At 53.6% G+C, this 26,785-nt stretch overlaps 11 protein-coding genes across 11 annotated transcripts; 1 reads left to right on the top strand and 10 right to left on the bottom strand.

The window, feature by feature from the left end:
• Positions 1 to 373: 373 nt before the first annotated feature.
• On the bottom strand, positions 374 to 1,614 carry J4E79_009169 (uncharacterized protein; the record flags this gene model as incomplete). The annotated part of the gene is made up of 3 exons (XM_049358020.1): positions 374 to 1,360; positions 1,418 to 1,522; positions 1,576 to 1,614. 3 exons carry the CDS (start codon positions 1,612 to 1,614, stop codon positions 374 to 376), a joined length of 1,131 nt encoding a protein of 376 aa, XP_049207619.1.
• Positions 1,615 to 1,845: 231 nt separating this feature from the next.
• On the top strand, positions 1,846 to 3,377 carry NUO49 (NADH:ubiquinone oxidoreductase 49kD subunit; the record flags this gene model as incomplete). The annotated part of the gene is made up of 3 exons (XM_049358019.1): positions 1,846 to 2,514; positions 2,565 to 3,306; positions 3,361 to 3,377. The coding sequence occupies 3 exons, from the start codon at positions 1,846 to 1,848 to the stop codon at positions 3,375 to 3,377; spliced, it is 1,428 nt and encodes a 475-aa protein (XP_049207618.1).
• Positions 3,378 to 3,951: 574 nt separating this feature from the next.
• J4E79_009167 (uncharacterized protein) lies at positions 3,952 to 4,638 on the bottom strand (the record flags this gene model as incomplete). The annotated part of the gene is made up of 1 exon (XM_049358018.1): positions 3,952 to 4,638. One exon carries the CDS (start codon positions 4,636 to 4,638, stop codon positions 3,952 to 3,954), a length of 687 nt encoding a protein of 228 aa, XP_049207617.1.
• An 849-nt stretch (positions 4,639 to 5,487) lies between these two features.
• On the bottom strand, positions 5,488 to 7,424 carry J4E79_009166 (uncharacterized protein; the record flags this gene model as incomplete). Its single annotated transcript, XM_049358017.1, has 2 exons — positions 5,488 to 7,321; positions 7,399 to 7,424. The coding sequence occupies 2 exons, from the start codon at positions 7,422 to 7,424 to the stop codon at positions 5,488 to 5,490; spliced, it is 1,860 nt and encodes a 619-aa protein (XP_049207616.1).
• Positions 7,425 to 9,439: 2,015 nt separating this feature from the next.
• On the bottom strand, positions 9,440 to 11,122 carry J4E79_009165 (uncharacterized protein; the record flags this gene model as incomplete). Its single annotated transcript, XM_049358016.1, has 3 exons — positions 9,440 to 10,810; positions 10,860 to 10,946; positions 10,997 to 11,122. The coding sequence occupies 3 exons, from the start codon at positions 11,120 to 11,122 to the stop codon at positions 9,440 to 9,442; spliced, it is 1,584 nt and encodes a 527-aa protein (XP_049207615.1).
• Positions 11,123 to 13,080: 1,958 nt separating this feature from the next.
• J4E79_009164 (uncharacterized protein) lies at positions 13,081 to 14,935 on the bottom strand (the record flags this gene model as incomplete). Its single annotated transcript, XM_049358015.1, has 2 exons — positions 13,081 to 14,540; positions 14,650 to 14,935. 2 exons carry the CDS (start codon positions 14,933 to 14,935, stop codon positions 13,081 to 13,083), a joined length of 1,746 nt encoding a protein of 581 aa, XP_049207614.1.
• An 837-nt stretch (positions 14,936 to 15,772) lies between these two features.
• J4E79_009163 (uncharacterized protein) lies at positions 15,773 to 16,947 on the bottom strand (the record flags this gene model as incomplete). The annotated part of the gene is made up of 2 exons (XM_049358014.1): positions 15,773 to 15,937; positions 15,985 to 16,947. The coding sequence occupies 2 exons, from the start codon at positions 16,945 to 16,947 to the stop codon at positions 15,773 to 15,775; spliced, it is 1,128 nt and encodes a 375-aa protein (XP_049207613.1).
• Positions 16,948 to 17,587: 640 nt separating this feature from the next.
• On the bottom strand, positions 17,588 to 18,481 carry J4E79_009162 (uncharacterized protein; the record flags this gene model as incomplete). The annotated part of the gene is made up of 1 exon (XM_049358013.1): positions 17,588 to 18,481. One exon carries the CDS (start codon positions 18,479 to 18,481, stop codon positions 17,588 to 17,590), a length of 894 nt encoding a protein of 297 aa, XP_049207612.1.
• Positions 18,482 to 19,485: 1,004 nt separating this feature from the next.
• On the bottom strand, positions 19,486 to 22,342 carry J4E79_009161 (uncharacterized protein; the record flags this gene model as incomplete). The annotated part of the gene is made up of 3 exons (XM_049358012.1): positions 19,486 to 20,893; positions 20,985 to 21,860; positions 21,909 to 22,342. 3 exons carry the CDS (start codon positions 22,340 to 22,342, stop codon positions 19,486 to 19,488), a joined length of 2,718 nt encoding a protein of 905 aa, XP_049207611.1.
• A 218-nt stretch (positions 22,343 to 22,560) lies between these two features.
• J4E79_009160 (uncharacterized protein) lies at positions 22,561 to 23,646 on the bottom strand (the record flags this gene model as incomplete). Its single annotated transcript, XM_049358011.1, has 2 exons — positions 22,561 to 23,363; positions 23,598 to 23,646. 2 exons carry the CDS (start codon positions 23,644 to 23,646, stop codon positions 22,561 to 22,563), a joined length of 852 nt encoding a protein of 283 aa, XP_049207610.1.
• Positions 23,647 to 25,282: 1,636 nt separating this feature from the next.
• Positions 25,283 to 26,438, bottom strand: J4E79_009159 (uncharacterized protein; the record flags this gene model as incomplete). Its single annotated transcript, XM_049358010.1, has 2 exons — positions 25,283 to 26,377; positions 26,433 to 26,438. The coding sequence occupies 2 exons, from the start codon at positions 26,436 to 26,438 to the stop codon at positions 25,283 to 25,285; spliced, it is 1,101 nt and encodes a 366-aa protein (XP_049207609.1).
• Positions 26,439 to 26,785: the final 347 nt, after the last annotated feature.

Below are 26,785 nucleotides of genomic sequence, written 5' to 3'. Positions count from 1 at the left end.
TCAGCAGAAACCCTTTTTTGTGTCTTCAAACTGTACTTTAATATTGCTACCTTACAGGCGTTAATACCAACGCGAACGCGAACCCCTCCATCTGGGGAGCAGTATGTTTTCATAACTCACTGCACGTGCTTCCAAATGAAGAGACCAAGTCATGCACCTAAAACCAGCTCTCTCCAGTGCGAAATGCGAATTGAATGTAGGACATAATCATTTGTTATGCCTTTCGACAATCGCTCAAAGGCACAATGCCAATGGTCTAACCCATGCAAAAGAAGTCGCTCCGTGATATCGTAGACTTTTCGAAACCCGCCACCGTTATGCCCTAGAACGCCATTGCAATGCAAACCCACCCACACTCTCTTTCCACAACTCCCTACTTTTGCATCTCATCCAAGCCTCTCTTGATTCTCTGACACTTGATCTTGAGCAGCTTGACACTCTCCAAAAACAGCTCGTCGCTCTCCCACTGGCCAGTGCTTTCCACCTTGAAGATGAAGTGGTCTCGTATCCGACCCAGCTTCACCTTGTCTTTGAATTCGGGATGTCTTAAGCATTCTCTGCTGACGGTGTCGTTCATGGCGTTCTCGACTACAGCCTTGGGCTCGCCTTCCTTGCCTTCCAGCTCGGCGTGTTTCTGGGCATCCTCGGAAGTGACCTTGTCAAGCTTGATGACGCCCCGGGGGAAGCAGCGCGCGAATTTCTTTGCGTCGGCGCCGATGATGGGTTTCGTGATGTCGATGGTAGGCATAAGGCGGTATGAAGCCGTTGCGACGGGGGAGAACTTGGCGTGGTCTTGTCCGATACCCTTGATAGCGTGCATACTGAGACAAATGCTCTGCCCTGGCCTCATCTTTGCGATCAGGATATCTGGGTTGGTAGACCGGATTTCTTTCCCTTCGCTTTGCGCAAACTTCTCCTCTTGACGGCCGTGGGGCTGGAAGACGATGTCTTTGGCGTAGACATTGTGGCCGACGTAGAGTTTATCGGGATCGGTCTCTCCAGCTACTGCTCGTTGCAGACCGCCCTCTTGCCATGTGCATTCCACGTCTAATCGCAGCGCAATGGTGTTGTAGTCTGAGGGTGTTCCGGAGCCCTCATCGTCGTCTGTGGGCTTCTTGTACCATTTTAGCCAGCGGAGACCCTCGCGGTCGCCGCAGAGGGGGATTAGGCCGAGGCGGTGGGCGAGCACTTCGTCTTGGATGATGGATGTGTTTTGGTAGATGAAGACGTCTTCTATGGCGAGCGTAGGGATTTCGGAGAGGAGAATGCGGCGGAAGGCGTTTGCGACCGAGGTGTCGATGCCAGTGAGGGAGAACTCGGCGTTGTTGGGGACAAATTTGTGGAAGGTGACGTTGAAGTTCTGAGCCTTTGGTCAGTATGTAGTCCTGTTTTTTTATGTGAATCTAGTCGCGCATACCTCCTTGAAGTATTCCAAGTCCCATTCGTGGTTCTCACCCGGCCAGTGTCCTGGGAAGTCGGTAGACTGCTGGTTGGTGACGGTCTCTGGACCAACTCCAAGCGTCTAATGGCGGCATTAGTGGAAGATCAACCGCATATTCCAAGTCGCGTAAGTACCTTGCGCTTGATCTGCTCCTGTGCACTCGGCGTCGACATGGTTGCGGCGTTGGGGTCAAGTTTGGTGTTTTCGGAGGGGAGCACTTTCCAAGTTCACAAAAAGTTCGAGGAAGGCGCCGGCACGCCAAGACCCACGCAGCCAATGGCGGTAGACTCAATCTGGTAGCATCATCGATGTGAGGAAAGCTCCCCTCCAACGCCACGCCCTCACTCTCCACTCTACACGCCCATTGAGGCCCTATACTCGACGTAGGGAGAGATACCACCACCATGCCCGTCTCCTTTGCGCGTCTGGCCGGCCCCGCGGCGAAGCGAGCGTGCCTCAACGCCTCCCGACCCCAGCTCCGATCGGCAATCCCTTCACGGCCCATTGCACGCTGCCTGTCGACTACATTCCCCCGCCGATACGCTGAAGTCGAGGAGAGCCAGCGGACACGACTGGTCCCGACCGATTCCAACTTCGGCGGCGTTGCACCGGCCGAGACGGCCCAGGAAACCAGAGCGGAGGAGGACGAACATGTGGACACCAGGAAGATCCGGCATTACACTGTCAACTTCGGGCCCCAGCATCCCGCTGCCCACGGTGTGTTGCGCTTGATTCTCGAGCTGAACGGAGAGGAGATTGTGCGCGCCGACCCGCACGTTGGCCTACTGCACAGAGGCACAGAGAAGCTCATCGAGTATCGGACATACCTCCAGGCCCTGCCATACTTTGACCGACTCGACTATGTTTCCATGATGACCAACGAGCAGTGCTTCTCGCTGGCTGTCGAGAAGCTGCTGAACATCGACATCCCAATCCGCGCCAAGTACATCCGTACCTTGTTCGGTGAAATCACCCGCATTCTGAACCATCTCATGTCGGTCTTGTCCCACGCTATGGATGTCGGTGCTCTGACGCCCTTCTTGTGGGGTTTCGAGGAGCGTGAGAAGCTCATGGTGAGTTGTGCGTGGCAAAAGTATAGATTGCACATGCTGATTACGTCTAGGAATTCTACGAACGTGTTTCCGGTGCCCGTCTTCACGCAGCCTACGTCCGCCCCGGCGGTGTGTCTCAGGATCTCCCCCTCGGTCTTCTCGACGATATCTACCAATGGGCTACCCAATTCGGTGACCGCATCGACGAGACTGAGGAGATGTTGACAGACAACCGTATCTGGATTGGCCGCACAAAGGGCGTTGGTGTTGTCTCAGCTGCCGACGCCATCAACTACTCTTTCTCCGGTGTCATGCTCCGAGGATCCGGTGTTCCCTGGGACGTCCGAAAGTCGCAGCCATACGACGCCTACGACAGGGTTGACTTCGATGTCCCAGTCGGTGTCAATGGTGACTGCTACGACCGTTACCTCTGCCGCATGGAGGAGTTCCGTCAGTCTCTCCGCATCATCCACCAGTGCTTGAACGACATGCCAGCCGGCCCCGTCAAGGTTGAGGACTACAAGATCGCGCCCCCACCACGTGCTGCCATGAAGGAGAATATGGAGGCCCTCATCCACCACTTCTTGCTTTTCAGCAAGGGTTACACTGTACCACCTGGTGAGACATACAGTGCTATTGAGGCGCCCAAGGGAGAGATGGGTGTCTTCTTGGTCTCAGATGGTAGCGAGAGGCCATACAGGTGTAAGATCAGGGCACCTGGATTCGCACACTTGGCCTGCATGGACCAGATTTCAAGAGGTCATTTGCTTGCCGATGCTGTCGCCATTATCGGAACAATGGATTTGGTCTTTGGTAAGTCCTATCTATAAGAAGTGCATGTGAGACATATACTAACTTCCTCTGCAGGTGAAGTTGACCGGTAAGAAGTAGAAGAAAGGAATAGAAAGGCGGTTGCATTTTGCTTCGATTTGCACAGCATGATTTTTTGTCGCGTTGCATGAGGGATACAGAGCCGATGGGTGATACTCGTATGGTCGACGAGATCAATCACGAAGACGATTTGATCTTCGGTGTGGTGGATCAGCAGCGGCGGTAGCGGGTTAGGTGACCGGTTGTAAATACTGTACCTATGTGTTTCTTGAAAGTCAATTGACATTTGCATATTCAACTCGTCCCTTTCTATATGCGCATCCTGGAATGATCTGCAGGAAGTTGTGTCCGTTGGTTCTTCGATTGTTTCTCTTTGTCGTTCTATCGCAACATAAAGGCGTCACATTATGGAATAGCAATGAGCATGGGAGTTAATGAGATATTTATAGCAGAAGGTTCATTTCAGGAAAGCACTAGATATGCAACGAGACTATGCAATGCCATTATGAATGACAGTAAACTGTGAATTATGTTCCGACTAGATAAAACTTACACTAAAGTACTGAAAGAAGCCATTGGGTTAAGACCAGCTCAGCTGTGATATACATTATCCTATCCCATGCCCTATCACAAGAACATGCCTGCAGCGGAACCGAGCGCCATGATGCCGAATACCGCCAGCCCAGCCTTTGAAAACGCACCATGTGTAACGCCTACCGCACTGGCAGCGCCCGTCGAGTCCGCATTCGAAGAGCTAGCACTCGCGCCCGCATCGCCACTTGAACTCGCCGTCGCGCTCTCCCTCTCGCTCATCGTACCCGTCGATGAGGATTGCGCCATAGAACCACTGCTACTAGCTGTATCCGGATCCGTCGAATTCTTGCTAATCTCGTCGAACGGTGGAGTGCAGATGACAACGCCGACCCTCTTGCTCAGACACTCTCCCAGCTCCAAGAAGCTCTGTTCGTCGCTAGCCGAGCACATTGCCGTGCAAGGAAACGGGCTGCCCATTGCAGTGCTGTCGTTTCCAGAACAGCACGCGTACATGTCCCAGAAAGCGTGGTCGTTGAAGTCCGCGTCGTTGCTGATGACGCATCCGCCATCGCGGCCGGACGGTCGACCGAGGGGGAAGTTTGATGGCTGCGCGGGTGTATCGGGCATGGCAGAGTTGGAGGCGCATCCTACTGCAGGGCCGTAGCTGAAGATGGACGGGAACTCTGTGGGTTTCGTGAACGGGCTCGGCGACGCATTTGTGTAGGTTGTGTAGAGGTAGTTGTACGTCGTCGTCGGTGTTGTGGTGATTGTAGACGTCATCTTGAAGGGTTGTTGCTGCATGTAGCGTGATGCAAATGAGAAAGTTGGTAGGTGGTAAGTGACGAGTAGCTAGCTAGCGAGAAAGAGAGGCTGAAGGAGGTTGAGCACTACCACAAAAGCAAACAAGATAAACTTCAGCTAGGAACGAACGCACGAGCTGACGCGTCTGAGTAAAAGAGCTATATCGTATCACAGGTGGAGAGAAGCAGTGTCTCGAACGTAGGCTGGGAAGGATACGAGATGTGTGACGGAGTATACGAGTCTTAGGACAGATCTAGAAGGTGACTGCTTTTCTTAGTTTCTCAAAATAGTAAGCGAGATCGTCGACGCAGGTTTGCGAGGAAGTGTCGTTCTGAAAGCCGGAACGTAGAAAGCGAATCTGGGCATCTATCTTGTAGCGTTCGCTGCACAGCAAACAATCAACTGGAGTGAATGATTGTGCATGGGGGTAAAGAGTCTTCGCCAGTAAAGTTCACGGGAGTTGCGGGGCGCCTCCAGGGCCGGCTTAGCGCGGCGACGTCACATGCAGTCCTCCGCTAGCCTGCGGTTGGCCAAAATACCTGGCAATCTGGAATCATCGCACGCCGAACAATAGCGGACCATGGAACATAGGAACGCGACCTCAAGGTAGGTCGAAGTCCAGCTACGTAGAACGTAGAACAACTCAGACTGTATCGGCATCAATGCTTTTAGAGGATAAAAGGAAAGCCATTCATTTACACATCACACTATCATAGGACAGACGATTTGTTTTGAACGGTTGAATTCTCATCTTGGTATCATAGCTGCCATGCAATATGGCACATTAACTTCATACTAGCATCCCTTTCGGGATCTCCTAAAACCCATCTATGCCTTCTCATCGATAGAATGGTGGACACCGACAGTGCGGTCTCCGTGCACACTGCTCCTCCTCAAGGTCTCATCCTTGTCGTAGTCCTGGTCAAGCTGGTTCATCTCGTCCTCAGTCTCGTTGAGGTGGTGGAACAGAATCCAGATGAGGCAACCAGCGATGAACGATGCAACGGCAAGACCAGCAAACATCCACTGGATCTTGGGGTCAACGACGAGCGGGTTCAGAGCCTCGGAGATGGCAGATCCGAAAGCGTTGGTGAGGAGGTACATGGACTGGACGAAGGACTTCATGCTAGGCGGGGCCTTGGTGTACGCGTACTCGAGTCCAGTGACGGAGGCGAAGATCTCAGAGAGACCAATGAGAATGTAGGCACCGGTTTGGGCGGCAACGTGGATGTTGTTACCCTGGTGAACGCCATTGACAAGATCAGCGTCGCAGGCTAGGGGGGTCATGTAGCAAGGACCAGAGTGGTAGATGTAGTATTGGATGACGCAAGCGTAAATCATGGCGAAGGATGCAATCCAGAAACCGGCGACAATACGGTTGATAGGAGGGAAGGCGATCTTGTGCTTGCGGAGTGTGGGCATGAGCCACTGGTCGACAATGGGCAGGAAAACGATGATAGCGATGGGATCGAAGTTCTGCATCAGATCGTTGGGAATGCCGTGAAGACGCATCTGACCGGCCTGGGTGACGAAGTTGTTGGAGAAGTTGCCGTAGACGACCCAGTAGATGGGGTAGAAGCAGAAGACCTGGCAAGCAATAAGAGCTCGCTTGACCTCATCGACAAAGTGGTCGTCCCAGTTGAGAACCTTGGTCTTGCCGAGGCCGGCCTGGTAAGATGGCTTAGCAGCATCCATGTTACGGTTCTTGATCATCATCCAGATAATGCGGAAGGCATCGGTAATGATGGATCCCTGAGGAGGTCGGACAACGTAGACCTTGCGGCCGAGGACGAGGACGAGCAGTCCAACGAAGAAGACGCAGAGGCAGAGCAGGTAGGCACTCCAGAAGTCGCGGTCGCGTTCCAGGTAGGGAGTAGCGAGCAGAGACAGAGATCCGGCGTTGATGCACCAGTAAAAGATCATGTAAATCCTCTGAATGGTGATGGCAGGGTCAATGATAACCTTCTCGCCAGTCTTGTCATCGGTGCCAATGACCATTTGTCTCCTCTTGTATTGATCGGCGATCAAAGGCGCAACGTTGGACTTGATACCTCCAGTTCCGAGACCGATGATGATAATGGCAACAATGTAACCAGCGAGACCGGCGCCGTGATCCAGAGCGGTAGGAATGGATGTGCAGGTGAGGACGATAAGACCGAGGATGTAGACGCAGCAGAAGATGACGATAGTGTTGTACTTTCCAAGGTACTGATCGGCAATGATGGCACCAAGAATGGGAGTAACATAGCACCAGAACTGGAAGAAGGTGGTGAGACCAGTGGCTCCCTGGTGACCCATACCGAGCGCACCGCGACCTTCCTCACCACTGCGGGGACGCGAGATGTAGTTTTGGAAGATACCGGAAGCACCATAGTAGGTGAAACGTTCGCAGAGCTCGACGATAGCGACAAGGAAAGCGCTCTTGGGGAGCGGCTCTCCAACCTTGCGGAGTGTCTTCAACTCCTCAGCGGTGGGCCTGATACCACCGATGCCATCCTCTTCTTGGACATAGGAAGCAGCATCGGAGTGGGAGCCAGCAGTGAGCGCAGCATCCTTCTCGGTGGAAACATGCGCGCCGGCAACGTTGGAGTCGTTGATGGTGGCACCGTAGAGGTGAGGGTGCTTGTCAGCGACCTCTTGGCCGTGCTGGAGTGCCTCAGCGCTGTCAAACATGTCAGTAACCCGTATTAATCCCAGTGGACCCGAGTACCAAAGGGCCGACGGGGAAGCAGAACATACGCAGTAGTCTCGTGGGCGGTAGCCATGGTTTCAGATCTCAATTGCGACCAAAGATTCGGTCAATAGAGAGGCAGCCCAGAGTGAGTGTGACCAGAGGGTGAGAGGGAAATCCGGTAACACCTGGAGTCATACCAGAAGAACGAAGACACCTCCATATTTAACCCACCCCCTCGTTGAGCACACGCGGTACCCACATGGCATTCACCTACCCAATGGCTCCGACGGTCGCCTCTGTCGCTCAAGGGCAGTGGGACCAAGCACGCACAAGCACTCTCGCCAGGCCCGATGTAACGTCTTGATAGCCCTGGTTCTAACCAGATAAGCATAGTCGTCCGGTACAAAGCCTGTCGAAGCCTTCCCTTGGCAGCTTAGTCGCGCCACTGCCCGCTCGGCGTGCAGACAACCGATTCGCCCCCAACCCGGAACACCTGCAAGCACCTGCCAAACAGGGCGATGGCACGCGGTGATCTTACGTTGGTGTTTGTGACAGAGTAGTTGGTTACCACACCTCAATGTGGTGCCGGGCTGCCGGGCCCTCGCCTGGAAATACAGTCGTTGTGGTTCGCCAGTCCGCCAGTTCGCTTCGATGTAAGGCACACCCCGGCATGATCAATACTCGTATAAAAAACCGCAAACGCAAGTCTAGCTGCAGTCATGCTAACCACTGTGCCGCCGCAGAGATAGGAAGGCATCGGCAATACTGCAACCAACAGATCCAGCACTTTCCATTACACAGCACCGACCGACCCATAATCTTTCCAATCTCCAGCCTTCCAGACACTCATCTGTTTGCAGAAAATTTGCATGGCCGGCCCACTCCGATTTGCGGAAAGTAGTAATAGTTCTGCCATTCTCTCCGGTTTCAGGGACCAGGTCCGCCGAATCTAACGACCTCGGTTTCTTCTCTAAACGGTCCCGGGTACACACTAGCTCGGGCAACGCCGAGAGAGATAAGCTTCTGACCCGCCGTGGAGCTGTTCTCTCGCGCATGGTCATCTCGCCTAGACACGCTCGATTGGGGATTCCTGCCTCGACATGGCCAATGGGTCTGGGAGGATCTCCGCATCGCGCGCTTATTAGGTGCTTAGTGGGGAATTTAAGCGGTGGTTGGGTCTTGGATGTTGGTGTGGGATCAATGTCTGATAGCGGTGACCGAGGATCAGGCGAGTAACGGGCGTAAGACGATGATGATCTGGCAGCGTGATAACTGGACAGTCGCCATTGCCGTGTGTCGTGTTACCGTGAAAGCGCTGTGATGTGAAAGTGAAAGCACTGCATTGGAGGATGTTTCCTAAGATTCAATATGCCCATTCCGTCACCACACGCAATTTCCGTTACAAGCACGGCTGGGCTGCAGCGCCCAGACACGGAAGGCGCGGTCAAGCTTTGTTACCGACACACATCAATCTGTCAGCGGCGCAGTGGCGCGCCTGAACCTCGGGACGCCTACATGGCCCTTGGCTAAGCGCGCCATCCCCGCGTTAATCCCGGGCTTTCCCTTGCCTATGCGATTCTTGCTGCTTTCCGTGTGCCTGTCGTTGAGGCTTCCAGAAGGTCACTCCTGCAGCAAGCATGGCGGTACGCCGGTACCCACGGCTCAACCCACAGATCTGGAAGCTGCTTATCCTTGTGCCCACATAAGCTCCATAGTATTAGCTTGGTATATGCTTGGAGTGCTTCGTGTCACAGGGCGCGAGTGGAGATGTTGCCCACTTGGGTATACTACCCACAGCATCAGCACGGAGCAACTGAGACACGCGACCTGCCAGCTACTAATTTAGTTGGGTGGTTGGTGTAAACGGTGAGATAAGGATACGAGTACGCAAAGTCACGTTTTGTGATATCTTTTAATTATGTTTACCTCATCTACTCGTCGAATGCACAACGATGCAATCAAGCTTCATCCGGCTCTCTACACGCACCCCGCGATCGACGACAACCTATCGCCTTAGCTTTTCGTACAAATATCCTCCCAAACAATAAAGAAAGTTGACACATGATGCGTCGGGTACTGTGAATAACAGAAGGAAACAGTCAACGCTTATGATGATGGACCGTTGGGACCGGTAGTGTTGGGGTCACAACATTGCTTTCCTCCACCACAGCTGTCGGGGCACTCTAGAAGACAGGCGTCAGGGCCGCCCTTGACGCTGGGGTTCTTGCTCTTGCGACCACCATCTTCCGCGCCGCTTTCGTCTGAGCCATGTGCCGAGTGGTCGTGGCTAGCGTCGAGGCAGAACTCGGGCTGGATGGTCGAAGAGTGAATACCGTACTGGTGGAGGCATTCGCGGATTTGGCGCGCGAGATCCATGTAGCGTGCTGAGCCCTGACCCTTGAAGTCAAAGTCGACCTGGACGTGGAGGGATGCGATGAGCTTAGTGTCTGATAGTTGCCAGACGTGGAGGTGATGGCAGGAGACGATGCCTGTGAGGTCAGTAATGTCGTCGGTGATGTCGTCGATGGACAGGTTTTCCGGGACGGCTTGAAGAAGGATACGAGATGCAGCCTTGCACAGGGGTAGAGCAGACAGGAGGATGATGACGGTGATGAGCAGAGATACCGCGGGGTCGGCATACATCCTCCAGGAGTAGTCGGTAAGCCAGATGAACAGGGCAGTGGCAATGACACCAATGTTGCCCAGGGCATCACCCAAGACATGTAGGAAAACACCGCGCATGTTCAGATCAGCGTGAGAGTGACCATGTCCACCTCCCGATGCCTCCTTCTTGGGCTGGTTGTGCTTGTGGCCCTTGTGGTTGTCCTTCTGGCTAGTCTTGCCGTTTCCGTGAGCATGGTCGTGAGAGTGATCGTGCGAGCCGTGGCTCTTAGGCTTAGATAGAAGCGAAGTCTGCTCAGTAGGCTCCTCGTCCTCTACAACATCGTTGTCCTCGTCATCTGCCTCATCATCGTGCGCGCGGGAAGACTCGATGATGCTGTTCCTGAAGGAAGAGGGGTGTACGTAGATCTCGTCGATGGTTGCGTAGTTGCGTGAGTGCGATCGGCTGTGGCGCTTGTTCTTCTTTGCGGTGGCTTTGGAGGGGCTTTGGGTGAGGTTCGACGGGAAGCCGACGCGGTTCTGGGGCAGCACATCGGCTATATTGCCGCGCTCGTCCGCAACGGCATGGTCATGCGCATCGATGCCGTGAGAGTGTCCCTCCTCAGCGTGCGAGTGTGTGTCGTTTCCGTGTGAATGACCGCCGTGGGAATGGCCGCCGTGACCGTGGTCGTGGAAGAGGAAGAGGCCGACAATGTTGGACAGGAGGCCGCAAGAACCGACGATGAGGATGATAACCGGGTGGGAAACGTCCTGAGGCTCGACGAAGCGCTGAATGGCCTCGAGGAAGATGGAGAGACACAGCGCGACGAGGAAGACGCCGTTGATGAGAGCGCCCAGGGTTTCCGCGCGTTGCCACTGCTTCAAGTTAGCATAGCCATTACATGCCAGACGCGAGGCTTCTTACTCCGTATGTGTATGTCTTCGAGTTGGTCTTTTGGCTAGCGACCTTGACGGCCCATAATCCAACGAGGAGCGATATGACATCGTTCAACTGCGCGTCGTGTCAGCATCATCACTGGCGGCGAGGCCAGATATACGCACCATGTGGAACGAGTCGGCGACCAGCGCCAAAGAGTGCACCGTGTAACCCGCGATGAGCTCGACAAAGAAGAAGGCCGTGTCGATAGCCAGCAGGATCATGATGCGCGTCGATTTGGAGAGCCCCATGGTGGCGGTATCGGAGCGCCGTGGACGCTGTATCGGACTGGAGTGATGGCGGCGCAAAGGGTGCGATCGGGGCTTCGTCGCCTATTATACGACTGCAGAGGTTTGTTGTGTTGGCAAGGACGCAGAAAAGGGTTTGGATCCACGGTTCACAATGCGCGCTGAATTCAGAAACAAAGTCGCACTAGACATTGCGTCAAGGCTCATCCAGGCCGGTCCGCGTCCCCCGCCACCATCTGCCCTCAGCACCCTAAGCACTCCGCCCAAAATGGCTCTGTGAGGCAGCGTAACGGCCCTATCTGCCCAATGTAACTTTAATCGCCTCAAACATCATCATCTCTCCAAATTCTTGGGGACATTTGGCGGTCCTGTTTGCTGCTCGCTGACTGCCCCTAACACTTCCAACGTATACCGAGGCCCAGGACCAAATGCGTCCATTTCGATAGCCAACATACCCACAAACACGGCAGACCTTTCCAACGCTTTGCCCCGCATAGTTACTACGGCTCGCCGCTGTGCCTTCCGCCGACTTCAGTGCCGCAGCTTGAACAGTGAGCATGGCTAGTCGAAAGGGTCTTACAAGGACCCACAGCAAACGATGACTATCCGCTATTCGAGACATGTTTGAAGCGTAACGACGCTCGTACAACTCCTACATGACTAGTTCTCAACTTCTACCCGTGGCTGGTGCGCTGACTAACCATATTCGCGCATGGTGTAGCATTTGAAGTACGACCACCTCGTACAAGGAAAAACCTGAACAGGTCTGCACACTACATTAAGATGAGTACATGCAAAGTGGGTGTATCAACATCGATGTAGACCCCGGGGTAATCACATTTTCCCAAGCTTGACGTGCGACAGACACTATTCATCCTCCAAAATACGTCTTCTCCACGTCCACTCCAACGAGCACTGCAAACGTCCCCAACAGCAAAAACCCCATCAACGCCATAACGAGTCCTACTTCCCACCCTCCCGCCATCGCCTTGCCTCTCACAAGCGCTCGCTGTAGTCTCCAAAACCTCATCGCTCCAACCAAAACTACTACAATCGCCATGCAGATGAAGGTCGCTGCAAGTGGTTTCCCAACCCTGTAGAAGCCAAAGTGCGAGTTGGGCGTAGACAAGTGTTGCAAGTGGAACAGCTGGGCAGTCACGATGCCCGTCATAACAAGAATGAGGGAGGTACGAAGGTAGCCCAGGAAAGTGCGTTCGAGTGCTAAGCGCAAGATTAGCGATTGGACTGTTTGAGAAAGCAAAGGGAAGGAGACGTACCTAGATGATCTCTATGCGCTCCTTCATCGATGCTAAGACTGACATGTCTAGTCCAGAATCTAATGACTGGGTCATACCACCGCTCTCTCCTACCCACATCCTCTTCATCGCTTCGATCCTCATACACATCAATCTGTGTACTCACACCATCCACATCGGAAGTACTGCGTCTCAAGTCGTCCCTAGACCCATGCGACGAGCTGCGCAGTGATGTGTCGCGTGATCGTAGACTAGCGAAACTGGGCGTCGCATGCGCTTCATTTGCTTCAGCAATCCTTTCGCGATGTACGGGAACTAGTTCCTTTGCAAAGCGCTGTCGTTCGTAGCGCACTGCATCCTCGGAATCGGGGTGTGGCTCAGCATGGGCGTGATAATGCAGAGCAGCCGAAGGCAGGTCAAGTGGTGATAGCGCGCGAGATGATGTAGGGTCGCTCATCAGTCGCTTCTGAAGTTTTGCAGAGGTTGTAAAAGTGGGAGCGTGTTATTAGACATAGTAACACTTGCTTGGTTCGTAAGTGACGGTATCGGCTGGTCGGTCGGCTGATCGGCGTATTACCCTGGGAAGCTCATTCAGAGCCGCATGTTTTACATCAACATGACGAACTCGCAGTGATAATAGATATTAATGTTACGTTCCACATGCTTCTTCGTGACTATCTCCTTCCCTTCCTATCAACAGCTTCCTCATGCAAGCGCCAACCCACCGACAACCACTACAGCAGCAACGTACACCTGCTCCATAACCCCATGTGTCGCTCTTGCCGCAGCACCGCTCGACGTGCTCGCAGGGGCAGCTTCCGTATTAGATGCTGAGCTCGAAGGAGAAGCAGTAGGCGTAGGAGTCCTGGCAGACCCAGTCTCCTCAACATCATCCGGCGCATCAAAGAGTTCATTTCCGTCACTCGCCATAGTCCAGCCCAACGCGGTACCGTCACCGCTAACGGCCTTTCCACGTACAAAGCCTTCCAACTCAACATCCTGGAGATTGATTGTCGTTTCGAACCCCGTTCTCCTTGCCACAGTAACGTTGGTCCAGGTACGTGAATCGCTAGCATTGGCTGTGCATACAACCCAACTCTCAACCTCGGTGGCACCGTTCCAAGAAAAGAACGCCGTGTTGCCGTCTTGGTCCCAGTGCACATCCGGCTTGGTTGATGGCTTACCCTCCCATTGCTGGCGGTACGCTCGGTATGCGTTTACGACGTTGCTCTTGCCGAATTGCACGTCAAGTAGGACGTTGCCCTCGTGATCTAGCTCGGTGAAGTAGGGCTGGCTACCAAATCCAAGCATAAAGTTTGTCGTTTCGTTAGAGGGATCGATGGCTTGTAAGCTGCCTTCGAATGTGCCAAAGGTCTTGCCTAGATTGGTGAACTCGGTGATAAGCTTTACAGTCTTCTCATCCTGGTTGACGTCGAGCAAAAGGCCTCGCGAGTAGCCGATTGTTTCGGTGGGCCCGTTGTCGAAGAGCGTCATGCGCGTTTGGTCTTCGTCCACCCAGCGAGCATCGTGCTGGAACGCGAAGGTGACGGCTGGGTCAACATCGAAGTCCGACTGACGACCTTGAAGACGCCAGATGATGCTTCCATCTTGTCCAGAAATCTTGTAGATGCAGTCCATGACACGCGCTGAGACCAGGTAGTCGCCGTTCTTATCCTTTTCAACCGAGTTGATGTGGAAGTAATCCCACGGCGCTTCTTCGGACTGGCCAACGTCGGATGGTAGAGAGTTGTACGACTCGTTGATACCAACATGCGTGCTAGCATTCCACTCAAAGACAATATCCCCAGTCTCGATGTTGATCTCCTGGAATGTGTTCTCGAACAGCCAACCGTTCTCAACACCCCCAGACGCTGTCAGATCCCATGGGATACCATGATAGATCAAGACAATCGCAGTATCATCAGCGGTGATGAGGAACTCGTGGATATCGCCCATTTCGTCTCCGAACCGGCTGACTTGGAAGTGCGCAATCTCGTCATAGCTCTGGTTGAGGATATGATAAGAGCCGCGTCCGTAGCCGTTCAGTAGCTCGCCGGACCAGAGTGTGAGTACAGGCTCGCCTTTGTACGTTTGCGTCTTGAAATCGAAGGGTTCGCTGTAGTTCCCGGTCCACACAAGCGAGCCCATGCGGTCGTCCGAGAACTCTGGTTACACAGATTAGCACATGGATGTCGCGTGATACGATAGGGCTGATTCAATGCAGGGTTCATGTCACAACCCTCAACCGGCTTTCTGGGAAATAGAACGACGTACCAAAGATCGCTGGCCAATTCTGTCCACTCGTAGGCAGACCGTTGATTCCCAGAAAGATATGTCCACTCATCAATGCGGTGCCGTTGCGATTGATCTGCATCTGCGGTGGCTTCACGTCCACGTTGGATCTGTAAGTCTGGTACGGCGTGCCGCTTGGGTCTTCAGCTCCATAGCTATCGAAGTCATAACTGACAGAGTCCTGCGCGATAACGAGAGGCAGTAGTAGAGACGAGAGCTGCAACAGCGCAAGGCTAGCCTGAGTAACGACTGGATGAAATCCGCGCATCGTAACGGCACACACTTAACGACTGACTGGAGCAGAACGAGACGAAAGCGACAGCAGGCAGCGACGGGATATAGTAGTAAATGATTCAGAGCATAAAGAAAGAGGACAAGCAGGCTGAGAACAAAAGGCACCTGCACAAAAAAGGCGGCCAGCCGTCATGTACCCCGGCCAGGGTGCGGCTGTTGGCTTCCCAGCTCATCTCCTCAATCCGGTCTGTCGATTGCTTACACTTGGCCCGGATAAGCTGAGCAAGCCACGCGCATTGGGCCTAACACGTCTCTCTTAGGCGCAGGTCATGGGGTACGTGATCCTCTTCGATGCAGCTTGTAGCTTTTGGCTGGACAGCTGCAGGGTGTGGGGCCGCGGCATGTTAAGGGCCCAGAGTATTGCATCCTGCAAACCATCTATTACACGTATGATTATGCTGCCCATTCACCGGTTCTGGCTCTGCGGTTGGGTACTTGCAGACGCTGTTCGTAGGCTGACGACGGCTTTGTTGTGACGCAAAGTAAACAGCAGGCTGAAGTCAGGCGTGCTAACGGCACGCGTTGATGATACGGACAACTGTGCCGTGTGCGCCACAAAATGAAATGCGGCTGCCGCGTCGAGCGGGGCTTGAAGGATGATTCGTACACCACCGCCACAGTCTTTCACCCTCGCTTATCGCTTGCCAGGTTTTACGGAAAATTACTGATGGTTAGCGCGGCATCATATCTCCACTTACATGAAGCAGGTTCTTGGTGGGTCGGTGGATGGATGCATCGTGATGCCAAGTCAGGATGAATTCATCGGCTTATGTTACCGTCTTGACCTCTTGGGCTGTTGTGCAAGTCGACTCTACTTACTCATGAACTTTGATGCCATGTTTAAGACACTCCCAAGGCCTCCAGAGCCGCCGCTGCTACCACCACCACTGCCTCCGCCCATCTGCGACTTCAAGTAGAACTTGAGAGCCATCTGTGCAGCCTGCGCAATGGCATCCTGCTTAGTAGCACTCGGGTCCTACGCGTGTCAGTAACGATAACAGGTGTGTTGAGCTAATGACTTACAGTCTTGCCCTCGCTCTGTTGCTTGTCGAAAAGCTGGGCCGCCTGTCCCATAGCCATGCCGATGAACTTGTTCTGTCCGCCCTTGGCATCCTCGTTGCTGCTGTTGTTGAACATCTTCATGGCTTGCATAGCAGCAGCAGCTCCGACGTTGTTTGAGCTGGCTTGCTCGTTACCGCCGTGGCCACCGCCACCGTAGAACTTCTCGTGCTGCTTGACAGCGTCGTCCTCGTCAACATCCTCATCCTTGAGCTTGTCCTTCTTGCCGGACAGCATGCCAAGGACGTTGCTGAAGAGGTCGTTGTCGCCGCTGTTTCCAGACTCGCTCGATGCGTGCTGGGCTGCACCAGAAAAATCATCTGAGCTGCCACCGTACCCGCCGCCACCGCCGTAGGATGTGCCAGAAGACTGTTGGCCTTCATGGTGACCGGATCCGCCGTAGCCTCCCGAGTTACCTCCTCCATAGCTGCCACCTGATGGGCGGTCATTGTAGCTGTCACCTCCGGATGGGCGGTCGTTGTAATTGCTGCCTCCGGATGGACGATCGTTGTAGCTGCTGCCTCCAGACGGACGGTCATTGTAGTTGTCGCCGCCGCCTGAGTAGCCGCCGCTTGGACGTGACTCCTGGCGGCTTTCGTGTCCATATCCTCCGCCATTTCCTCCAGTGGGGCGGCCACTGCCATATCCTCCACCATAGCCTTCTTCGCGTCTGTCATCACCTAGCGCAGGGCCACCGTAGCCGCCTTCCTGTGGTCTTCCATGTTCTTCTCTGCGCTCGCCACCCCCACCGTAACCACCTGAGGAACCATATCCACCTCCACCGCCACCCCTTCTCTCTTCGTCGCCAAGAGCAGGTCCTCCGAAGCCCCCCTCCTGGGGACGGCCGTATTCTTCGCGGCGGTCGTCTCCCCGGCCACCATAGCCAGACTCCTGGCCGTACTCGCGGCGGTCGTCGTTGTAGGACATTTTGTAGGGTCAAGAGTCTGTATATGTGTTAGCAATTGATGCGCCAAGCTGCACTACTCTGGAAGTGCCGATGTAACTATGAAGCGTAGCGTCGATGCTTGCCAGTCGTGCGAACGTTCAGAACGCTTCACCAGAAGCTTGCTCCGATGCTTAGGAGCAGCCAAGCTTCATTGGACCGAGGCGAGCATCCAAGCTCGCAGCTGATCAATGCCTATGATAGTGAAAAACTTACAATGTGTGGTGAGTAGAAGAGTGAATAGATTGAGTGTTGCCAAAGTGTGTATGCGTAGATGTGTGTTTAAGGGGATGTAGGCTTCAAGTGACAGACTGGCAGCTATAGCTCTGGGCCCCTCCCAGCATGAGATTGCCCCGCTAGTGACGTACACCACGCGGCAAGCTTCCCTGTCATGATTCGCGCTAGTGTTACAGTAACATCTGCACTGTCTGGGCTCGCATGTTATGTCACGTCACGCGATTCATCGATTGGCGGTCAGGGTCTTTAGGGTACAATTGGTTTGCACTTCTACAAACATACTATAGTAGCCTCGGCGCAAAAACTGCACTACGGGAGCCAAGCGACGATTTGCAGCTATGAGCGGCCATACCGAATCTACCGACCCTCAAGGTATTACACCGACCTTTAGTAGTCGTCGCTTTTCTTGTTTGAGCTACCATATCCCGAGCTCTCGCGGTCGTTGGAGCCGTAGCTGTCTTCGTTCTTGCGTCCAGAGCTTCCGTACGAGTCATTGTCGTCACGGCCCGAAGAGCCTCCATACCCAGAAGAAGTGTTGCCGGAGCCATATGAAGTTTCTTCAGAAGCTCCAAAGCCACCGGAAGACTTGTTGCTGGAGCCGTAGCTGTCGCTGTCCGTCTTGCGGTTGGACGAGCCGTACGAGTCATCATCGTCCTTGCGGTTCGATGAGCCGTAGCTCGACTGGTTCTTGCTACCATACGAGTCGTTGTCATCGGTACGGTCCGAAGAACCATAGCTGGACTGTTTGTTGCTGCCGTACGAGGAATCGTTGTTGTCGTTGTCGTTGCGGTCCGAAGAACCGTAGCTGGACTTCTTGTTGCTGCCGTACGAGTCTTCATCGTTGTCGTTACGGTTCGATGAGCCGTAGCTCGATGATTTGTTCTCGGAACCGTAAGTGTCGTCACTGTCCTTACGGTCGGAGGAGCCATAGCTAGACTGCTTGTTGCTACCATAGGAGTCCTCGTCGTTGTCGTTGCGGTTCGAGGAGCCGTATCCGGAGGACTTGTTGCCAGACCCATAAGAGTCGTCGTTGCGGTCTGAGGAGCCGTAGCTAGACTTCTTCTCGGACCCGTAGGTATCATCGTCATCATTCTTACGGTTGGAGGAACCGTACGAAGTGCTGTCGTTGTCATTCGACCCATAGCTCGACTTCTTGTTGTCGTAGGACGAGTCCTGGTCGTTTCCATATCCAGAAGACTTGGAACCGTACTCGTTGTCTTCACGGTTGCTGCTACCGTAGCCTGAGGTACGATCCTCGCGGTCGTTGTCGTTGTAAGACATGTTGATAGATATGTGTTTGAGTGAAAGACTCTGGAGGGTTGGAATATTTGGTAGAGAAGTTACTTGCTGTTTGCTGAACACTGACTATCGTGGCAGGCCTCGTCCTCTTTATATGCGTCCTCTCGAGGGCAGCATACCCCTCTATCACCCCGCAATGCCGAAAGCAGGTTTGGTGTTGTTCGTCCCGCCTATGCTGTATTACTATCGCTGTGACCCCTGTGAAGCTGAGCCGTACATTCGGACCGCTCTAGATCTCGGCAAAGTCCGGATGTGCCTTGGTTCAGCGGCAGCTCATCACCAAAACTGTCATGGTGAGTGATTGAATCTTCATCGTGGCACCGCAAAGCCACCGCAAAGAAATGGTCCAGGAAGGATGAGAAAGTTTGATGTGGCCTGTTACAGCATCGAACGACCTCACCAACTCCCGTAGTACTACCGTGGATGCACCGAAGCTGAAATTGCGGGATTATTGTGGTGGCTGATCATGGTTACACTTTGTTCGGATACGTCTGGAGAGTTGGAGGGGTAGCTATCGAGTGGGCGTGGGCGAATAGAGCAAGTGCGATCGGACACGGGATGACCGAGGGGTGGGACATCGAGCACGCAAGCGACATGGGTTGCGAACTGGACCCCTACACAGCACAGCCACCTCAGCCACGCTTCCAGCCACGGTCTAACCAAGATTCGGTCAATGTACCTGCTATGGAAATCCATTACGTCGACCGATTCGCCGCGACAGCGATTTCGTGATACGATTTACTGTCATGTTTCTTCGTTTGTGCGACGAACGCGTCTGTTCGAACTTGCACAATCACCAGCGTACGTGGCACCAGCGAAAGCTCTTGCTTCCCTAACGGTCAGTATGTTCGCCGATGTAACGCCCCACTCACATGTTCATTCTGCTCTTCGAATGAGGTAGTGGCATTCAGCATGATAGATCTTGACGGTGGTGAAGATACCGAAGAGAACGAACTGGTTCTACATTGACACAGCTTTGAAGCATGCTACAGGATGACTTCGTGCTTTGGCCTGTCAGTTCCCTTCACAACGGCTTCCCCGCAGTTTTCGAGTGGACTTTCAGGGAGGGTAACTCCGTAGTCAGCTACAGCGTGCTCCAATTTCTCCAACATAGATTCTCTCTTGAGCGCTTTAGCGAAAGACAGTACTGTCCAGCCTGCGTTCGTAACGACCGATAGATCAACATGCCACTTCAATAAGAGATCAAGTACGTCTTCGTGATCGTGCTCGATTGCCTCGAAGATCGGCGTCCAATTACTCCAATTCCGCGCGTTGATGTCGCATCCGCACTCTTTGAGTCGATTCACTATGTCTAGGTCTCCGCCACGACAGGCTCGATAGAACGGGGTGGCGCCTGATGCAGAAGGTCTGTGTGGATCAGCACCTTGGTTTAGTAAAAGATTCACTACCCCCTTCGCACACCATTCGGCTGCGAAATGCAACGGAGTCAACGCTTTAAACTGTCCCAGTTCGCGAGTTGGCTCGTCTACCTTTGCACCATGTTCTAAGAGATATCTGACCAGCATGTGATCGTACTCCTTTGCGGCAACTGTAAGGCATGTGAGGCCATTTTCGAACTGGTAGTCCATGTTTGGTAGCCGTTGGCACACCTCCCTTGCAGTAACGTGCAACTCGGCCCAGATGCACATACATGTTGGCGAATAGTCGAGGAATTCGGCATTGGGCAAGATCTTCGCAATCAGACTCTGCCATCTCTTGTAGCAAGGCGGTCCCTCCTCGGCGTCCAGGAACCTGCCAAGAGCAGGACGGGACGGATCATGTAGATGTAAGCGACATACTGAAGCGCTTGCATGATTGAACCAGTTGAGTGCAGCGTACGTGCGAAATGCATAATCTTGATGATGATCCAGATCTATGCCGTACTCTAGTGGCACATTAAAGGTATTCATGGTGAGGTACTGAAGGCATATATCGGCCATCCATGCTTCTGCCTCGCTATCAGACACATAGAATTGACTAGCCGGACTTTGCTGGATAGTAGTGGAGGTAAGATATTCCTCTAGGGTAAAATGGCATAGTCTTATCAAACTGCGCTGATCTTCGGAACTTTCAATCCGTATGAGTGTGGAGATTGGTTCCAAAGCGTCGTAAGGATCTGTGACCACGGCATCATGATCCAAGTCGCGCTCATCGGGTTGCATGGCCAAGATCTCCGCTAGCTCAGAAGCGGTCAATGGTGTCGCAGCAGCAATAAGACACCGGAACAACTTTTGTACCTCTTCAATCCTTGTTGGGTACCGCGTCGCGATATCGCACAAAAGCGCTTCGTACGTGTGTCCAAGCCCATGCGGTAAATTTTGCACGATGATTTTGATCTCTTTGTCTGACTTCGCCGTACAAATGTAGTCAATCTTCAGACGCGCCTGTAGCATCCTGTATTGCATTAGTAATCTATCATGACGGGTAAATGAATAGCTGTGAAGCTAGGTGGAGGACCAGAGGACGCAAGACTTAGGAGACTTACGTGCCCGCACGGAGGACGACCTGTTGTCGTATTGAGGACAAAATGTCTTTGTTCCTGACTTTGAGCGCACCTTTTGCGACGCGCGCTTGAAGTTCTTCCGCAACGTAATGCTGGATGTCGGGACGCATGTTCTCTGCAAGAATGACATGTGTCGTGGCAAGGTTGGGATATCGTCCCTGAATAAGGGCATCGAATCGGCTCGTCAAAAGAATCCTGATACGGCACCCTGCGCCCTTCTGGGATTCGTGAATTTTCGCAAGACTTCGGGCTATGCTATCACCCTCAGTGGACTCATCGAGCGCGTCCAGGAGGATGAAAACATCCTGTAGATGTCCCAAAGATGAGCAGATCAGTGACAAGTAATCGTCGCTTTGAAAGGGGCGACTACCTTCCCTAGACTTCTCGTTGTACAGTGATCTGCCTTCGTCAAGACATAAAGGTGAAGCTTCCATCATTTGCCTCGCAACACTCGAAGCAAAGTTGTCGTGCGTCATTTTCGCGTGATCGCGATGATCGCAGAAGAAGTACACAATCGTAGTGGTATCCGTGCACAGCTGTTGAACATGGCGAATAATAGAAGCGCAGAGAAGCGTTTTGCCTGCTCCAGGAAGACCAGTAATCCACATGGTGCCAGAATCCGAGTCTTTCCAATCCTGAAATTCCTTGGAGTGTAAGAGCCATTCTCCGGTACCAGGAATATGGCGACTCATAGCGCTCGCAAGACTGGCATGCGCACCAGCGGACGGCGTTGGACAGACCCACGATATCACCTTCTGTGTCTCCTCACGACTCGTCTGCGCACGGAGCTGCTCAGACATATTCTTCATCTCGTCTGATATGAGGCCTTGCCCTACTTCGATGCGCCGTATCGCGGATCTATGAACCGTTTAGGCCAAATACTCGTTGAGGAGCGTGTATACTCACGCAGAGTTGGCCTCGATAGCATTCGCAAGTAACCCGCGCATGTGATGAAGTCTCTGCAAGGCGTCTTTAGTTTCTTTCTCTTTGAACGGCCACATCAGTTTCCTTCCTAAGTTCTTTGCATCTTGACCATTAACCTGCTCGCATTTTGCCAGCGCCCGCTCGATCGACTTGAGCGTTAACTGACATTCTTGAAAGACACCAACCCGTTCAAGAGCTTGCAGCGCATCGTCTGCAGCTGCTTTGGGCGATGTATCTGCGATTTGCTGTAATTGCGCGAGAAGGCTGTTGACGGCCGCGGTTTCCGTCAGGAGACTCCGAATCTCGCTGGGCGCTCGCGCGACCTTCGATAGGTAGTTGTAGCCGCCAGCGAGTAGGGCACCGCTCAGTTGGACAAGCTGAGCGACAGATGCAACTGTACCAACGACCTCAGCCATGGCAAGTGGTCAGTAATGAATGCATGTGATCGATGGCTGGAGGTGCGCGCAGTGTAGGAGTCTAGGATGGTAGGCGCGTCAGAGCTGAAGTTCAGCGCGAAGGCGGGGAGGACCCCAGTCACTTCACCTGGGCACTCACGGTCAGCAGTCAACACTTGCAACTACATGAATTCAAAACAGTAAGGCATTACGTTTGTTCTACAAATCCACGAACATCATCAAATATCTCTCCGCGACCCTTCAACAGGCCGCTCCTCCTCTGCCTCGTTTCTCCTGTCATATGCCTCGGCCAACCCCTTCAACTCCCCCAGATCCTCAATGAGTATAGTAACATTCTGTTTCGCCATCAGCAGAAGCGCATCGAGTTCCTTCTTCTTAAGAAGGCCCTGTGTTACTTTTCCAGTCGGCAGAGGCGGGGCGACATAGCCTTCTGGCTTACAAAAGTCTAAAAGCCCGTCGTCTTGAACACTGGGAGTAGGAGTGCGCGAGAAGATGCGAGCTAAAGGACTGCGGTATGTCTCACGCCTTCTCTGAATGTCGAGGAGTGTGCGCCAAACCTCCCATTCGCGCTCCCAGCATCCAGTCAGAACTTTGGTGCTGAAATCTGCTATGCGCTTTAGCTCGGTGATCTCGTCTTGTAAGTTCTCGTTTTCTCGATCGAGTTCTCTGATCTGGAGGTGCTTCTCTTCCAGGTGCGTGCTGAGCTGCGGAATGAGATCTTCTTCTAGGCCCCATACGCGATCTTGGAGACCGTAGACAGCAGCATGTAACCTTTGGACAAGACGCACTACTATTGGGATATCTGACGCGGCATTACTGGGCGGCACAAGTGCAGGGAATGGTGGCAGATGCGGAGGTGCTGAGTCTTGGACGACGTCGTAGTGGAGGGCGAGCTCGGAAGGTGTTAGTAGCGAACAGAGGAGGTTGAAGACGTGCTCTGGCACGTTGTCGGGAAGTGCAGGTGGGTAGTGGAGGGCAGGATTACTGGAGTCCCCGCTAGAGCTTGATGGGGGATAGTAACCTGGATGTACACCATTTGTTAGTAGAGCTGGGCTCTCGCCACTGCCTCCTCGTAAAGGCAGATTATTTGGCGTGAGAGAGCGATAGAGAGTGCGGCTTGAACTTGAATCGCTGTGATGTCCAAGACTAACACCATTTGTTAGCGGCGGCTGCTGCTGCTCTTCACTTCTCCTAGTATCCTCTAGTGACGGCGATGGAGGCGTCTGCTCGGCATGAAGGCGATCATGAAACGCACTTCCAGCAATTGGGTAGCTGAAGTTTGGAACAAGACCAGCGCCTGTCATCGTGATAGGCTGAGTCTCTCCATTCCTAGAATCAACAGTGGTAGAGTCATGGGTCACTCTTTCTCGGATCCTTGCCCTTGTGACCGGGTCGACAACATCATTGCGAATGATACTGTTAAGCGCCGTAAGCCATGTTAGTAGTTCAGACTGCTCGGTCCGGCCTGAAAAACGATCTGGCAGTTCTGTCGAAGGTTCCGCTCGAGCTTGCATATTCACAGAATCTGCTGAAACTAGCGGGACAGGTGAATCCGTCTGCAATGCCGAATCAACAACAGTCCGAGGCGGTGCTGTTGGGTCCAGTCGGGCTGCGGGAATTGTCGTTGTCGGCAGGCTGTGTGATGAGCTCGACTCATTTACAGTAGCCTGTACACCAGGATCGCTGGACTGATGGTTACCTAAAGGGAAGTCCATGAACCCATCCCACTCACTAGTGCCTGGCGTGATCGGCGCCCTCGGTGGAGATGGTTGTCCTGGAGGAGAAGGTCCCCGCTCTGGAATCTGTGTTCGCCGAACAGTAGGAGTCCTGCCGCTCCGCTCCTCCCATCGCCTAAGATTCTCCGTATTTTGTGCGGAAGTCAGATACTCACTCGGTACAGGCCTTGGATGCTGTGTTTGCCCAGCCGCAGCAGACTTGTTGTTCTTCTCTTCCCACCTCCTCAGGTTTTCTCTGTTCTGTGAGGCCGTCAAGTACTCACTTGGTACGGGTCTTGGAGGGAGCTTCTGCTCTGCTTGTGTTTTCGGACGCCGGATTGGAGTCCTATGCACCTCCTGCCGCAGCTCTCCACCTGGTGGACCAGCGTATATTGGTTCAACGTCCGAAGCTAGCATGATGCTGTTGAAGAAGAGCTGCTCTCGTGGGTATATATGGCCTCGGTACGGACCCCTATCGATGATCACCGGAAGTTCGTCAGGCGAGTCACCACTTCTGGGCCCAATACGTCCGTCATCGAGGTCGTTCTCGATTTTGTCGAGAGCCCTTTGCCTCTCCTTCTCGCGTTGTGTTTCTAGCTGCCTCGGTGTAGGGGACGGCTCATGGATCGTGTAATAATGAGTAGGGCGTCGGAATGGGTGTTTGAGTCGCTGAAAGGATGGCATCGTCGTGGTTCTGATATTGGGAGTTCGGTGGCGGAGATACTGGACAGGAGATCAGAACATGAGTGTTCGATGGTGAGGATACATGCTGGGCTGTTTGGCAGTTCCATGTGCTCGGTTGTGACAAAGGGGCGTTTGTGAACGCGCTGGCTGAACACTCGCTTCAATGCAATCGCAGAGCGGTGCGTGGCCATGGTAATATCTGGACACGCTGATCCTCGGCAAAGGTGATATCGGTGGTTTGGAAGGGACAACACAGACAGAGCACAATCCATGCGGTAAGGTTGGAACGGAGTAGAGGGGTACCGTGATATGTTGGAGCCTGAAGGTATTATTGCCGACGGCGTTATAAATATACACTACTTGCATTGTAATCTCTTGCAGCGAGATGCTTACTGTGAAGCCATGATCGTTCTTCCGGGTATGCAACAACCGTAAATGCGCCATGAAAAAAAGAAGAAACCGCTCCATGGCTATGCAACCGCGAGAATGCAGATGAAACGCCCCCATGCCGTGTGATCGTAAACCGTAACGCCGAAGAACCTCAAAACCTCTTCTTCGCCTTGGCAGCCATAGCCGCCAACTTCTTCTTACGTTCTTCTTTCTCACGCTTCAACCGATTTTCCTCCGCTAGTGCCTCCGCGTCTTCCTTCTTAGCAACCTTGAGTGCTATCTGTTCTTCTTCTTCTACGTCCCAGATACCGCCCTCCATATCAGAAGAAGCGTCAGAGGCATAGTCTTCTTCTTCGTCCTCCATCTCACTAAGCTCGTCCCAGTCTGCGTAACCGTCATATCGTCCTTTGCCTGGGTTGGGTTTGGCCTTGACGGCTGGTGTGCCGTTTCGACTAGACGTTGCAGGTGCGCTTGTTGGACGGGCGGTTCCCTTGTAGCCAACCTCAACAGGCTTCTTGGCAGGTCGTGCTGTGCCTTGATAACCAACTTCGACAGCCTTCTTCTTGTCTTTCGATGGATCGGCTTTCGGGTCTGTTGTTCTTGAGGGTAATCCAGCGACGGGCTTCTTGCCCTTTGCGCCGGCACTTGCTTCTGCCTTGAGTGCCAAGCGTTCTTTTCGTGTAAGGATCTTTGTTGGTTCATGCTTGATTGGTGGGGCGATAGGCTTCGTTGAGTCCTTCTCTTTCGCCTTCTGAAGCATAGCGAGATATCCTTTCTTGGGTGCGGCAGACGAGGCGGGTGTTGAGGTGGTGGCGGCGGGCGCAGGCTTGGGTGCAGGAGCTGCAGCCTTCGGTTTGGCAGCGGGCGCGTTTGACGACTGTAGAGGTTTTCGCACGGGGGGATTCGCCGGCTTTGAGGATGCTGGTGCAGCAGTGCCACGATACGGGACGGCGGTGGTAGAAGCGGACGGAGCTGGTTTCGACGTGGCAGGCGATGAGGTGGCGCGCACGGCACCATTTGCCTGCGCTGATCCCCCGACAGCCTCTTTCCTTTGTATCTTGACCTGTGTACTCTCGACTGGACCTGAGGCCTTGCGCTTCAGCTGGGGGGTTTGCGAGGCGCTACTTGCCCCTCCGATCGGTCGCGGCGCTGGCCTAGGGGCTCCGGCGGGCGGGCCTTGCTTCGAAACCGTCGCCTGCGTCTTCGCGCCCGTACGGTCGATTATAGACATGATGTCTTTGAGAGACTAGATGATGCAGTCAGCATACGACTGCTGGTGGGGATGGAGTCGCGGGACTCACGCTCATAATGGGCAGCTGATAAGCGTTTGACTCAGGCTACCGGTCGTCAAATCGATTGGAGGACAAGTTGTACATGCTTTCCGGGTGAGATTCGCCGGTGTCGATAGTCGGCGGTGACTGATCACGCGCGCGGAGAGGAGGATGGGCGCACGGGACCGGTCGTGGATTGAAGAGGGGAGCGGCCAGAGAATGAGCGGTCGGCGGCGGCGCAGACAAGTCGCTTTTATACATGGCTTTGCGCCTAGCCCAAGGACACGTGACAAGGCGGGCGTTTTGCGCTAGTCGCATTGCGGCATAGCCCAGGTAGCGAGATCCCACCCGAAGTCAATATTCGCGGTCCTCGAACTTTTCTT

The sequence above is a fragment of the Alternaria viburni genome, assembly GCF_023758015.1.
Source record: "Alternaria viburni strain BMP 2772 chromosome Unknown scaffold_23, whole genome shotgun sequence".
Taxonomy (NCBI): domain Eukaryota; kingdom Fungi; phylum Ascomycota; class Dothideomycetes; order Pleosporales; family Pleosporaceae; genus Alternaria; species Alternaria viburni.
The sequence above is the reverse complement of the archived record's forward strand: the minus strand, read 5'-3'. Positions and strand labels throughout refer to the sequence as shown.